Source organism: Megascapheus bottae, chromosome 6, assembly GCF_031878675.1.
Source record: "Megascapheus bottae isolate mThoBot1 chromosome 6, mThoBot2.hap1, whole genome shotgun sequence".
Classification (NCBI taxonomy): Eukaryota; Metazoa; Chordata; class Mammalia; order Rodentia; family Geomyidae; genus Megascapheus; species Megascapheus bottae.
The window spans coordinates 10,071,694-10,087,470 of NC_143514.1; the positions used below are offsets into that span (position 1 = coordinate 10,071,694).

A 15,777-nucleotide genomic window follows, 5' to 3' on the forward strand; every position below is an offset into this window, starting at 1 on the left:
TTAGCTTTTATTATTAATTCTCTGCTTAATTAACACTAATTTATTAAACTCCATTTTAAATACCATCATCTCTGTGAAGCTTTCCACAATTACCCGAGGCAGAACTAATCCTGTTCACTCCTCTGTTTTCCCAGAGCATTTTGTACATATTTGATTGAACTGTAAATAATTTTAACATGTGTCTTTCTCCCTTGCTAGACTATTAGCTCCATAAGGATAGATTCCCTTCTTTTTAAAATTCATGTTATATTCCTAGTTCCTCGCATAATTCCTGGGTTGCCCATGAGTGCATAATAAATACATGTTAATGATTTAGCTCTACCAAGATCCTAGAAGTCCCTGAGCCTTGGGCTTTGCCCTGTGTGTTCTTGGAATGACTTCAACCTTTAGCATACACTGCTGGACACACAGCAAGTATGCTATAAACCTTGTTGATTGGTAAGTATTTAAACTGCCTACCTGCATGATAACTTACCATTAAATCATAGCCAAAGTATTTTGAAAGAAGAGAATAAAAGATGTGATTTGTTTAGAAACACTATTATAACTAAGAAGAGTATTATAACTAGGTTTCAGTGTTAGTACCAGGAAGTTGGGGGTAGATGAAAACCAGAAATGCATGGCTGAAAAACTGTTCAGACCAGAGGTCTCTGTTACATGTATGGGACACCGAGGGTGCTTATACAGCAGGGGAACTGTCTAGGGTGAGAGCAAAAGCAGGGTGGGAGAATTTAAACTATGGAGCAGAGGAATTTCTATTGAGACCAGAAGGGAGAAGGGAGAAAGCCATCTAAAACCAACAGAAGAGTGGCAGAGAGAATGAAAATAGATAATGTAGTTCCACCAGGAAAAGAAGGAAAGACAGCATGTCAAGGACCAAAGAAACACTGTTCGAAAATGGGAAAAGTAATAATGAAGTAGTAAAACATACCTGGGCTGAGTGTTAGCCCAAAAGAAAACAATGAAAGTGTAAACAAGAAAGGTATGATGCTCACAGAAAAAGGAAATACTTCCTACATTTCTCGCATTCTCAAGAGTTGAAATGAAAAAGTAAAACAGAAAAAAGTAACATATATACACAATTAGGGTAATTTTTTTGTCAGTGCTAGGGCTTGAACTCAGGGCTTAGGTGCTGTCCCTGAGATCCTTTGCTGAGTGCTAGTACTCTACCACTTTATCCACAGTACCACTGCTGATTTCCAGTGGTTCATTGGAGATAGAAAGTCTCACAGGCTTTGTTGCTTGAGCTAGCTTAGAACTGTGATCCTTAGATCACAGCCTCCTGAATAGCTATAATTATAGGCTTCTGCCTGAGCACTTGTGCCCAACCAGAGTTTTAATGGTAAATTTTGTTTCATCCAGAAAATGGTCTCCGGAGATCCCAATAAATTTATGGGTTGTCCTGAGCTTATTTATATCAGAGAAATTTTTTTTCTAAAATGGGAGGTTATAGGCAATTTGATATCGCACATAATCATTTAGTTGTCTTGAGTGACTATTATATGAGATTTCTTTTTAACTGGCAATGAGAAGATCAAGAATTTACCATAATATTTTCTGACACATTTAATAACCACTGAAAATTCCATGAAACACTAATAGTGCTGTGAATATAAAATATAGAAAAGTTTAGAATTTACAACTAGAAGTTGTCTGATAATTTAGATTATTATTTTTAAATTTTAGACAAAATTTTAGAAACTTTCAAGATATGTAAAAATAAAAGCCTATGCTGGTGGCTCAAAGCCTGTAATTCTACCGACTCAGGAGGCTGAGATCTGAGAATCCTTGTTTAAAGCCAGCCTGGCTAAACAAATCTGAAAGGTTCATCTCCGATGAACCAGCAAAAAGCTGGAGGTGGGCCTGTGACTCAAGTGGTAGAGCTCCAGTCTTGAGTTTAATAGCTAAGTGAGTGGGAATGCTAGCCATGAATATGACAGCTTGAAGCCAGCCCAGGCAGAAAGTCCAAGTAACCACCAAAAAGTAGCTAGAAATGGTGCAGAGACTAAAGTGGGAAAGTACTAGCCTTGAGCAAAGAAACTCATGGACAGCACCTAGGCTCTAAGTTCCAGTCTCAGGTCTGGAACACACACACACACACACACACACACACACACACACACACACACAGGCACGCACGCACACACGCACACATGCACGCTAAGTGATAGGACCTGGGTGTTGTTTTCAAGCCCTAGTTTTGCCACAGGGGGAAAAAAAACACCAGTGAGACATTTAAGGAGAAAATAAACATTTGAACCACATTTTCACACTTAATAATAAAATATACACATTTGTACATTTAGCTTAATATTTACCTTGATGGCAGGGACAGGCTTTTGGGGACTAAAATAATTTCTCTCAAGTGGTACAAAAACTGTATTTTGTCCTTTCAATCGCATCTTGCTCTCTGCTATGATTTTCTTGCGCTGTTCAAGATAAGGTCCGAAGTTTGGCAGTTTCTGAAGGAAAAAACACAAATAAGAAAACATGTCTGTGCATAGAAGAAAACAAAGGGAGTATATAAATACATAAAGAAGAAACAAGGGAACATGTGTTCTGGATTGTTTCATGCCTCTATAATGAGGTCTTCATTCAAGCTTAATCCATTAGTTTTCTAGGTATCAGATTCAATTAGTTATTACAAAGAACACAAGAGCACAATGCCTTTACCGAATATGGATGTATTAGCTACAAAATGTTAATTAAGACACATTTCTAAATGGAGGAAGTTCATCATGACTCAATCCATTCGCTTAAAAAAATAGCTATTACTTAAGTAGTTTGCTTGGTTTCTACAGACAGACCCCACCCACCCATTTGGGGTTTTAGTATATGGTGTCTGACAAATGCTTTTGTCAATAGTAAAGGTATTTGTCCACAGCTCTAATCTGTAACACTAATTTTTGCAATGTTCAAAATCTTACACCATCTTTTTAAAGATTGTAAATGATGTTGATAACTACTTACTAGAATGGTGGAAAAACCAAATGGTAGCAGATATTGATTTTTTTGTACAGAAAGTAAAGTTTGTATTGCAGAAGGAGACAAGAATAGACATGAAAAGAAGAGGATATATCGCCATGCTTAAAACAACTCCATCAGTATTCAAAATCATCACAGCATTAAGTCTCAAGGTTACTCAATTGTACTTTACATACAAAGTTCATTGAGAAACATACCTGGGTGTCATGGAAAAACGCTAAGGGGTTTCAAGTTGATATGGAAATACCCTTATACCATTTGTTATTCCGCGATTATTTCCTCTTCACTGTGTCCTTCTCCTTTTCTAGAAATTTCAGTCTGACACAGACTGCAGATGATAGACACCACTGAATTCCAAACACTTTGTGGAAGCTGTACTCTCACACTGCTAGGTTTCTCTGATGCAGTAAAGCATCAGCATCAACAACCTTTCTCCCCAAACAAGCACCCTCTTTCTTTAACAGAACAAAGACCATTTATTTATTAGATGGGGTTTTGGAAAAAACTACAATACTTAAGTACTTTGGAGGGCAAAAATCACACTTGTTTCTGAATACTGGCTTTCAATTTCCAGGTTTCTGACCTAGGAAAATGAGTTTTTTTAGATATTTGGGGTAACTAAACTAAACTTGAACTGTGTTCCAGTTAAAACTGTGAAATTGGTATTAGTCAATAATCTATTTATGTAGAAATATCTAAGCTTGTTATTTTCATGATCCATTCACTGCGATTATGTCAACAAGTTAAGTAAATGGAAACAGCATCATGACTGCCAAGTTAATTTATACATTATTAGGTTAGAATTATAGACTTTATCTCTATATCTTAATGCTTTTCTACATTATAATATTACATGGTAGTACACAAAAAATGATACAAAGGGTGGGAGAATATTTTTCATCTGTTTTGCCATATGAGATGCTGTCTCACTGAAAGCATTAAGCAAACAAGAGAAAAAAAAAGAAAACAAGAGTATAAAACAAATCCTCAATATTTATCCTATTTATTCCTTCTTAATGCAGAAAAAGGGTGATATAAAATGTCCCCTTGTGAAATGTCTTTATTATTTTTTTCAGGTGATAAAGGAAGAGCTGGGATTACACCTGCTGTTGAAGCAATGCCCTTGAGTCTTGATAACACGTCCTAGGGTGGTGATCAAGTGCTACATGATATAAAACCCTGGAATCATTATCTTTGCTCCCTGAGGGGATTGCACTTTCTTGGCTCAGCACCATCTAATTCCATTTGAGTTTTGCAAAGGCCCTTCAAGAGACCTAGTTTGGGGAAATATGTAGATTCATTTTCTTTAAGCATAAATCAGAGATTTTCTTCTTTTTTTCTGTTTAGGGTATTCGGTCTTCAAATACAGAGATTGAATGTAGTTAAATAGAAACCAGTACTTTACCTTTTTGTAATGACAAAAAAGATGATGATGACAATAATATTTGACTATCTTTTGATGTTCAGTGAAAAACACCCAAAGAACCTGATCATTTTCTGTTGTTTTACACAAGTTTGCCTGTAGATTGTCCTGAAGCCTTTCTGTGTCTCATGAACTATTTTTTCAACAATTAATCCTAAAGAGAAGTTTTCAGTTTACCATACAGATTCCTATAGGGTTTATTTTGTACATTAGTTAGAAAAAATCAGTGAAAGAATTTTTCTTTAAACTGAAAGAACATATACATAAAACAGCAAGGACTACTCTTTCCCACTTAGTAATGAATGTCTCCTAATTATTATAACTATTATTATTATTATTATTATTATTATTATTATTTTGGTAATTTATCACTGCCACATGAAGAATAGCTAAGGACTTCAAAATTGAAGGGTTCCCTTAGGCATTTGTGTCCCTCATTACTAAGAGAAGTTGTGTGTTTCTCATTTAGAAAAAGCAAAGTGTGCATTAGAGTAGCTGTAGGATCTGAGCGTGTTTGAAGTTAAATTCCCTAAAACAGCAGATCAATTCTTTCCTTCACCAAAGGATCAACTTTATTCATGCTACATTGAGGTAAACATGCATGTTCTGATCTTGCCAAAACAGACAAAGACAAAACCAAAGCCTAACAAAGCTCATGAGAATTGAAGACCTGAATGTGTCGTTTGGCCACTGTGCACGTGTGCAATCAGTGAGATGAAGAAAGCATTTAGCTCAGATCTCTGCCTGAACATATAGTTAATTGATTTTCTATTGCAGGATGAGAAGCAGCGGGGCTTGGGCGGAGGCAGCAGCAGGAGCTTTTCCCTCTTCATTCATTATTTTCTTACAGAAAAAGTTGTAGCCCACAGTAACTCAAAGCAAGAGGAGATGAGCGTCATGCTATATTTCTTCAACAAAGGGAAAAAGTTCTTTAGGACTATCAAAAGCTGCTTTGTAACTGATGAACTGAACAAAGCTCAGAAGTGTTATGATTTTTGTTGTAATAGTTTCTCCAGGGATTCATCATTGATGAATTTGTTCTCACCCGAAAAGCAAAATCCTACTCATTTAAAGATAACAGTATCTCACACTAAAACTGTCTCTCTCCAGATAGAAAAAGTATTACATTGCCAATAGAAAACAGACAACATAATGGATCAACAATGATACCTTAAGGCAGCAAAGCTTTACAGGAAAAAGTCTATTTGGATTATAATATATGCACAGATCAATCTAAAGGTAATGGAGCATATTAAGGTAAAAATGGGGGTCTCTTGTCTGCAATGCAGAAAGGTACGGGTACCATCTGGCTTAGGTTGCATAATTTTTTATAAGAATGACAGGAAATTGGCTAATAGGAATAGTCTATTGTACTGTAAAGCAACTTTAGTTGCTGTTTTTTTTTAAATTATTGTAAAGGTTTACAGTTACATCATTTAGGTACTGAGTACATTTCTTTTTGAACAGTGTCAGTCCTCTCTCATTCTCTCCCAGCTTTTCCCCTCCTGACTTCCTTCCCCACAAAGTTCTAATCGCTCATTTCCTCCACAGTGGGTTTCACTGCTGACTTGGTTTGCCCTTTGTCCCACAATTTCTGTGCTTCCCCTTCCTGTCCCCAAATCAGATAAAGAGAAAAGGCACAGAAATTAAAAAACAAAAAAACAAAAAAACAACAGGAACTTCTGTTAACTAAAGGGAAAAAAGGAAACAAGAACAGAAAAAGGAAAGAATCACCTAATAGTCTAATAAAAACCTCTTCCATTTCTTGGAGTTCATCTTGATAAGCATCATTTTATATGATCTTATGCACACAGTTAGAGAGCCCTTGGGATCTTCACCTAAGACTATTTTTCTTTGTTCTCACTGTTGTGGATGTTTACATTACTATTTAGTTAATCATGTCCAGGTGTAATTATTTGTCTTTTTACTGTACTTTGGGTTTTCTTATAGATTTATGGGCACATTCTAGTTATTAAAATGAGGGAAATCATGCAGCCAATGTTTCTTTGGATCTGGCTTACTTTGCTTAGTATAATCATCCTCTCTTATCTGATTAGAAGCAATAATAGCAAGAAAAGTAATTACTTTGATATTTATACATGAAGAGATAAAAGGATTTCATGGTCATACTGAATATATACTATATATAATATATGCTATGTATTTTATATGTACACACATATACCTTAACAGTTAACTATGTATATGTGAATTATATATTGTTTTATGTATCTTACTATAATATTAAGATATATAGCTTAACAGCCAACTCATCAATTAATCTCCTTTATATGTATATGTGTTCATATATGTGTGTGTGTAAGTTGACAGAATGAAGGATTACAGAGGTAAAAATATATATGTCACAAGTATTTGTTGGTCATTACATATTTGCATAGGACATTGTTACCCTATTTAACCATTGCTTACATTTTTCAACAAATATAACATTAAATATTACTCTGGGCCAGGGAACCATATCCTGTCTTAAATTAGAGGCTAAATAATTCCCATATGGCATGTGTATCGTTATCATCATTATCAATTTTGTAATTATTTCTTTCCCTTATTCATTCAGGGCTAGAGTCCAATTGAATTATATAGTAAGAATAATACTCAGTGTTTCCACTTATCTGAATACATGGCCTACTAAAATCTCTAGAAAATTGCTTGTGCTCAATTACATGTTCCACAATTGGAAGGAAACCAAAACCAAAATCTTTATAGAGTTAGCTTATTAAAAAAACATAACTAACCAAGGACATGGGGGTCAAGTTTTGGATATCTCAAATATAAAAATGTGGGGACAGAATGTAACATTGGTGGTCTCATGTGCTGTCTAGTCTGTTATGTTCTGCTACAAAACAGTCCCTTACACACAGCGACTTCTTTCACTGAGGCTTAGCATGCCTCCCTGTAGTTTGGGTGGTACTGAGAACTTGCTTTTCTTTTCTGCTCAGTCCAGCTGCTTCCTCCCTCCCTCCCACTGCAAAAATAATCACACATGTTGACTCTCATTTTCATTTAGGCTCATTTTAGTGGTTTGGATTCAGAACCTCAGATTTCTTCAGGTGTAATCATCACGGAATGCTTAATTACTGATAGAATGGTGAACAAATTTTGCAGATATTATTTAATTTGGAAAATAATAAAAGGAGAAAGAAGAACCATCTACTGACCATGTGATATACTATACTGTATCCGTTATTGCAAATTGGGACCTATCTGGGAGATGGACCTGGAAAAAATACAGATGCCACATTTCATCAAAAATCTGATGTCTGGATTAGCCAAAAGCAAACATTTACGTGTCCCATGTAAAAATAGAAAGCCAACATTCAGACAGTGTTCAGGAGATACTTATTTAAAAATCCAATTTGCATGGAAAAATTCACAATTTTTGAAGTCATTAGCTGAGTGACTATGAGTCAATTATTAACTAGTCTGCTACTAATTTTACTTATCAATGAAATGAGAATGACTGTTTCCAAATCACGACGCGAGTGGAGGCATCAAATGGAATCATGTTTGTGAAACGCATGCCTGCCAATTTAGTCCCATATGCCTTAACTCCTTGTACTACCTTGTGTGCCTGGCTGGCCCTTTATTTCCATGCTTGCTCATGCATCCCTGTCACTGAGAATGGCCCAGCCCCATCCTTCCTACTTGCACCTCCTTGCATCAAGCCTTGTAGCTGCCTCTGTTTTATTGATATCTAAGCAATCTCCTTTCCTGGTACCCCTCCTTGCTCTGTGTGAAAGGAGCCCCTGGGCTTCTCAGGATTCTGGGAATATTTGAATCCTTGAATCCCCTGAACTGTCTTATCTCTCATAGCCAATGCTACGATCTTGCCCACTTGAGAAGGATCTAGTTCAGAACTGTGTTCAATCTATTTAAAAAAAATATTTAGTGAATGAATAAATGAATGACTTGGTACAAACATTCCTCTGTCTATATATGTATATATACATACAATATATGCACATATACATGTATGCGTGTATGTATGTATGTATATACATACATATGTATATGTATCCTCACTGGTTGCTAGAAATCTCTCAGACATCCCATATAATTACTTTCCAAAAGAAAATAAGTGCTAGAAATAGGTTCATTTAATATACAAAAAATTACATGGAAGAAGTAATGTCATACCTACATGAAAAGCTGTGATTCACAGATACAAAGGGAAAAAGCTATAAATTGCCTGACAAATGATATGCATATAGAAAAGACAGTCTGTAATCTAAAAGAGCCTACAGCTAATAACAGTTTTGATACCTGATGGCAAGGGTTGTGGCTGAGGTGACAGGGGCTGTTATGTAATGACAATGTGTCCATAATCCAGGCTGCAGGGTCAGGAATTGTCTGGAGTAGGTGACATCTGAGCTAATCCTGAGGAGGATGTGAGGGTGGTGGGGTGTGCAGTGAGGAAGAAGACATTCCAGGTGGAGGGAACTCTAGAGGGTGAGAGGTGACACTTTGGAGGGGTGCTGGGAGTCCCCTGCTGTGCTCTACTCAATAGAACACAACAGCTAAGAAGTATCCTCTGGGAGAAGCAAGTGGAATTTATTTTGTTGTAAAGTGACCAAGTGTGGAAATGTATTAGGAAAGTAAAACCTGGTGAAAGTGTTTCACCCCTGTTATCCTAGCTTCTTAGGAGGTTGAAATCTGTGGATTGCAGTTCAAAACAGCCCAGGCAGGAAAGTGGGTGAGACTCTTATTTCCAATTAACCACTTAAAAGCTGGTGGTAGAGCTGTGGCTCAAGTGGTTGACCACTAGCCTAGCTTTGAGCAAAATTGCTCAAGGAAAGTGCCTGGGGTTGAGCTCAATTCCCACAACTGATAGAAAAAAATGACTTCTTACTCCAAATAAACATAAATCAGTGCTGGTGGAGAATCTGGGCACGCCCAGAAATAGAATTAGCTCTCCATTCCTTGAACTCTTCGGCCATTGCTTGTATTCTAAAGTGGTGATGAGGTGGGGGAGGAGTTCTGGGAAACATCAAGCCCCTTAAGAAGAGTTTCATATTGTCACCATCTCTCTCTGTCACTAACATTATTTCAATGACCAACCACCTCCTCCCCCTCCTCTTCCTCCTCCTCCTCCTCCTTCTCCTCTGCCTCTTCCTCCTCCCATCCAAAGCACATTTTTTTCATATTTTTTATTGTAATTAATAGAAGGGTTACATGATATTTGCCAGATAGATGGTGCATTAATTCCCATACATTGATACCCTTTTACATGTCTTGGTCCCCATTTCCCTCCCCCCCCACCCCTCATCTTGTTTTCCCCCCTTCCCTATCCAATTTCAAATAACCAAATACAAATATATCCGATATATCAGGTAACAAAGTGAGATACTATAACAATATGAGATAACCAAGGGACAGCAAAAGAGATGAGAGATAACATAGTACCTTAAGACCAACAATCATTCATTATATGGCTTATGTTTCTATATCCTAGAGATCCTTTCATTCAGCGTCCTACTATATGGCCTTATGTATCAAGGTTTTGCTCTATTGCAAATCTCTGCTAGGAGAGCCCAAGGTTTCTACTGATTATGACAAATGAGGGAAACCATTGAGCCTAAGTTCCCTTGAGTCTGGCTTACTTCACTTAATATGATCTTTTCTAAGTCTTTCCATTTCCTAACAAATGGGGCGATGTCGTTTTTTCTGACAGCAGCAGAGAATTCCATTGTGTACAAATACCACAACTTGTTGATCCACTCATCAACTGAGGGACATCTAGGTTGGTTCCATATCTTTTCTATGGTAAATAGTGCTGCAATGAACATTGTTGTGCTGGTGGATTTAGTATGTCCTTGTCTCTGGATGGTTGGGTAAATGCCAAGTAGTGGAATTGCTGGGTCATAGGGGAGCTCTATGTTTAGCCTTTTGAGGCACTGCCATACTGCTTTCCATAGTGGTTGAAGGAGTTTGCACTCCTACCAACAGTATAGTAGTGATCCCTCCTGGCCACACCCCCTCCAGCATCTGTTGTTATTAGTTTTCTTGATCCTGGCCATTCTAACTGGAGTGAGGCAAAGCACATTTATTAAACACCAATATGTACCATACAAAGTATGTACATTATCTCTTCATTGTTATAGCCTTTCACAGTATAGATTTGTATTCCTTCATAGGAGGCAAAAGGGAGGTTCAGGAAGGTGAGATAGCTTACTGTAATTCTTATCAGAGCCAGAATTCAAATCCTAGCCTCTGTTATTCTGTTTCTTTTGTTGTTTTCCTAAAGCTATACATATCAACTGTGTGTGTGTGTGTGTGTGTGTGTGTGTGTGTGTGTGTAAAGAGATATACATTCTCCTTTCTTGAAATCTAAGCTCCTCTTTCTTTTCTTTCCAATTCACAGATTGGGTAAAGAAGAGTGTTGACATGGTAGAAGCAATTCGAAAAGTGCTGAATGCATAGGAGGCCAAAATATCTGAATTAGTTCACTTCTGTTTATTACTGGCCTCAAGTTTAATGAGCTCAAGTTAATACAGGTGAAAGGCCAGAATGTTACATGCAGCAGTTAATGAAATACCATAGAGCTGCTGAGAAAATGATTAGCAGCCAAATGTGAATTTAATATACTTCATCTTCAAGGAGCCGTGCCCGGCGGGAGGCATCTTGCTGGGGAGGCAATGTGGCACAGTGGAAGAGCCACTCACGGGAGCACTGGGAGAAGGGCTCTGAGCTTAGCCTCGCTATCAGATGGTTTTGTGACCCACGGTATGGTGAGGACTTCCTCGGAACCCCAGTGTGATCATCTGTGACTGTCCGGATTGGACAGGATAGTCAATGAATTTCCACCCAGGAGTAGGTTGCATCTCATTTGCAAATTTACAGTGAAAAGTCCTAATCCATGGGTCAAATATTGGATCGAGTCATAAATTCTATGAATTCTTCTATTTAACAGCAGAAGATTCTGAATTTATTTAAGCTGTGAAATATGGACATGAATGATAATGGTTATCAAACTCCCAAGATGGAATGAGTTTATAAACTATTTTAGGCTTTCCTGGTGAAGGCATAACAAGATAGAAGTATCTTATCTTGTTACTAAATAAGGAGATAAAATCCACAGATGTATGTTACATGTAGATAATTAATATAACCGGATAAACAACTAAAATAATTTGTAAATGAAAGCTATTACTGTCTATGTGAACATTAGACCTGAAAAATTACCTTTACAAAATTTTCCATGTAGGTACAGACTCAGCCTGAAGCATATTTTATAGAAGCCAAGTATATCAATGTTAGAAATGAACATTAGATGACCTGGGCAAGTCACTTGCCTTTTCTTAGCCTTAGTCTTTATCTGTGCACAACAGAAATACCAATCATTACCATGCCTAGCTATTTGAAATAGGAAAAAGCACAGAGCATTACTAAACTATAGCTTTGACTATTTTGAAAACTAAAAGGCAGTATAAAACTGACATATGGCATTATTACATTGAGCATAAACTTGACTTATGCTCAATAGGATGACTGATATAAGAGATAAAACGATCCTAGTGAATTATAAAAACTGCACAAAGTATTAACTCTGCATAAAGAAAGTCTTCCCACTCACTCCTTGTGGACTTGCATTGCTACTGAAATCCACCTTCAAAACACAACTCTTTTCATGGTTAAATGTTGCAAACAATGTCTGGGGCAAAAACAAGTAAGAGAAATGGAATAAAAATTACTTCACACAATGAGATGGAAGCAAAAAAAAAAAGAAAACAGAAAAATGATCCTGTGCTAAATATGGGGAGCGGGGGGGGGGGGAGAAAGCACATAAGATGATGGCTGTATTTGGAACATGAGTAGATTCATCAATTTTTCCCATATTTATTCAATGTGATACCTAATCACTTTCTCTATGAAAACACCTAAGCCTTTGGCCTGAAAGTAGATTATAGAACATAAAATATTACATTTTGATGCAATCTAAAACCCCATTTGGAATTATAGTTCCAGATATATTGAAATAATATGTGCCTCATTTTGAAAGTCAGAATTTAGGGTTTTTACACTGAAACCATTTATATTGGAGAGAAAAACAAAAGCAAGGACTTGTTTCATTGAAAGAAAAGGCATTTTTAACAATCCTGTAAAATAAAGACTATATTTAACATGGGAATTTCTTTCTTATCTTTATATGTTTATGGAGTACTCCATAAACAGTTGCATCTAATTGAAGACTTGGAAACAGAAACCACTCTACTCCAGTGCCTTTCCCTCAATGCTGACTGGACATAATCTCTTCCGAGCATTTCATAATGTTTTAGCGAACGACACTGCAAGGATTTTTGCGTTTTAGAACAGAAGATATTATGGAAAAATTCTACTATACTACATCCTTGGAAACAACTTCTGAAACATTTAGTGGATATACATTTCTTGCCTAACAAATTCTCTGTGTTAGACCATAAAAATCTAATAGACATATTATCTCTAATGGATGACAGAGGGTCTTATCTGTACCCTTATCTAGTTGGATGGCTGAGATCTGGAGTATCTTGGTTCAAAGCCACTCTAGACAGAAAAGGTCACAAACTTCAGAGACTTTATCGCCAAATAACCATCACTTCCTGGATAGAGGCATTGCTCAAGTGGTATAGTACCAGATGAGCAAACTGATGAAGCATAAAGCCCTGAGTTCAAACCACAGGAAGGGAGGGGAAAAATACACTTTCTAAAGTAATTTTTTCACACATCATTGCCACCAGTTTTGATGGTTTTTTATTGTAATTGAATGAAACATAAATATCAACAGATAAACATAAGCGAGATTTATTATGAATTGCAGTGATAGACAACCGTGTGGATTGTTTAAAACTGCTAAGACAATACTCTGTAGCCCTTTGTTGTACTCAGCATGCAAAAAATCTGTGTTCTTGTTAAACTCAATTACTTAGCTACTGTTTATGTCCAACAGAGAAATATGGAACTTGGCTGGCAAATACCACTACCACTGTTTGCATTGCTGTTACAATCACTGCAAGTGGATATTCAGTCCCGTGTTTCAGACTACTCCATCTGCTGTGCTCAACTTAGCCTTCTTACCTCTACAAAATACTTTCACATTTTCTTCTGTCCCCTAAAGCCTAAAACTCCACTCCTCTTCATTCTTAGTTGATGCTCTTATCCCACGCAGTGAATGAGGATGTGGTTCCCAGTTTTCCTATTCTTAATTGAACTAATTCCCATAGTGGATTCTCCTCAGCTTCTGTTGGTGCTTTGAAAGGATAAACTCAGGAACTCCATCTCACAAACCTCCTATCTGAAGGAAACAATTCCTATAATTTCCTTTACTTTGAGGGCAATACTGCAGATTGAATTTAGGGCCTCATACTCATTAAAGCAAGTGCCCTATCACTTGAAGCATGATTCTCATCCTTTCGTCTTTTTACAGATAGGTTTTTATACTTTTGCCAGGATCTGTGTTGGGCTGTGATCCTATTACTCCCATTTCCTAAGTGCTAGGTTTACAGAGATGTAATTACAGGATGACAGGTATGGGCACAATTTTGCCCATCTTGATTTTGAGATAGAGTCTTAATAATGTTTTTTTCAGGTTGGCCTTGAACTAGGCCATGCCCACAAAGAAATATTATATGACAACCTCAGTCATACTCTTCCTCTATCTCATTAACTCATATGCATACTGTTTATGTATTTGTCCTTTCTATGAAGTACAAACTACCAGAATAGGGTAAGCTTCTATTTATTAATATTTCCCTAGAACCTTGAACAACATTTGTCCTGCTATACATTCTCAAGAGAATGAAGGCACTAACTGGCAATATATGAAAAATGCAGGATCAGAATTTGGGGTGTTTTCCAGTCCTTGTTCCATTGTTAACTAGGGTTTTGAGCTGGTCACATTTCTATTAACTTTCCCCTATGGGAAAAATAATAAAGTGTTATTTCTATAAAAGTCAGCTAGAACTTAATATATAGTAAGCATTTTGTCAACGTTATTGCTGTAAAAGGACTTCTTACTAATATTATTGTAGTAGAAATTCTAAAAATGTGTAATAGTTGTTCCCTTCATCTTCCTCCTCCTTCTTTCTTCATCTTCCTTCCTTCTTCCCTTCCCCACTCCTTCCCTTCCTCCCTCCCTTACTCTTTCTCCTCCTTCTCCAGCCATCAGGTCTGATGGCCTGAACACTGTCACTGTTCCTGAGCTCGCTCGCTCGCTCACTTTCTTCCTTTCTTTCTTCCTTCCTTTCTTCCTTCCTTCCTTTCCTTCCTTTCCTTCCTTTCCTTTCCTTCCTTTCCTTCCTTCCTTCCTTCCTTCCTTCCTTCCTTCCTTCCTTCCCTCCCTCCCTCCCTCCCTCCCTCCTTTCTTTCCTTCCTTCCTTCCTTCCTTCCTTCCTTCCTTCCTTCCTTCCTTCCTTCCCTCCCTCCCTCCCTCCCTCCCTTCTTTCCTTCCTTCCTTCCTTCCTTCCTTCCTTCCTTCCTTCCTTCCTTCCTTCCTTCCTTCCCTCCCTCCCTCCCTCCCTCTCTCCCTCCCTCCTTTCCTTCCTTCCTTCCTTCCTTCCTTCCTTTCTTTCTTTCTTTCTTTCTTTCTTTCTTTCTTTCTTTCTTTCTTTCTTTCTTTCTTTCTTTCTTTCGCTCTTCAGCTCAAGGCTATCTGCCTACCCCTTGAGCCACAGTGCCATTTCTCATTTTCTAGTGATTAATTGAAGATAAGAGTCTCGTGGGCTTTAGTGTCTGGGCTGACTTTGAACGGCGATCCTCAGATCTCAGCTAGGATTACAGGCATGAGTCATTGTGCCCAGCTTCCAGAGCTTTCTTGTATAAAGCTAGTGTTCTACCACTTGAGCCACAGCTCTCCTTCCAGGTTACCTGGAGATAAGAGTCTCAGAGATTTTCTTGTCCTCACTGGCTTGAGATCACAATCCTCACATCTCAAACTTCTGAGTAGTTAAGATTATAGGCATGAGCCACCAGTGCCCAGCTTACTTTTTATTATTAATATGGTGAGTTACATAGGTACATAATGAAGGCACCCTAATTTATTCTCAGTATGTACTCTTTTTGGTTGTGGGGTTTGAACTCATGGTGTGGATACTGTCTGTGACCCAATTTGTACTTAAGGAAAGTGCTCTACTACTTGATCCACAGTGTAACTTGTAGTTTTCAAGTGGTTAATTAAAGGTAAGAGTCTCACAGTGACTTTTTCCTGGGCCAGCTTGGAACTGTGATCCTCAGATCTCAGACTCCTGAGAAGCTAGGATTACAGGCCCAAGCCATTGGTGCTTGGCTCTCATTATGTACTTTGAAGTTGTATGCTTTGAACTATGCTAGAGGAAATATTCCCCACCCCTCTCAAAAAATCATTCTTCCTAGCA

The 15,777-nt window shown here is 37.5% G+C and overlaps 1 protein-coding gene across 1 annotated transcript in view; it reads right to left on the reverse strand.

Annotated features, from left to right (window-relative positions):
* Window positions 1–15,777, reverse strand: part of Dpyd (dihydropyrimidine dehydrogenase) — an 800,444-nt gene that overhangs the window by 72,134 nt on the left and 712,533 nt on the right. Inside the window, exon 21 of the mRNA XM_090333954.1 lies at window positions 2,319–2,462. Within this exon, the coding sequence (XP_090190080.1) occupies window positions 2,319–2,462 (144 nt within the window). The remainder of the gene's footprint in view (window positions 1–2,318; window positions 2,463–15,777) is intronic.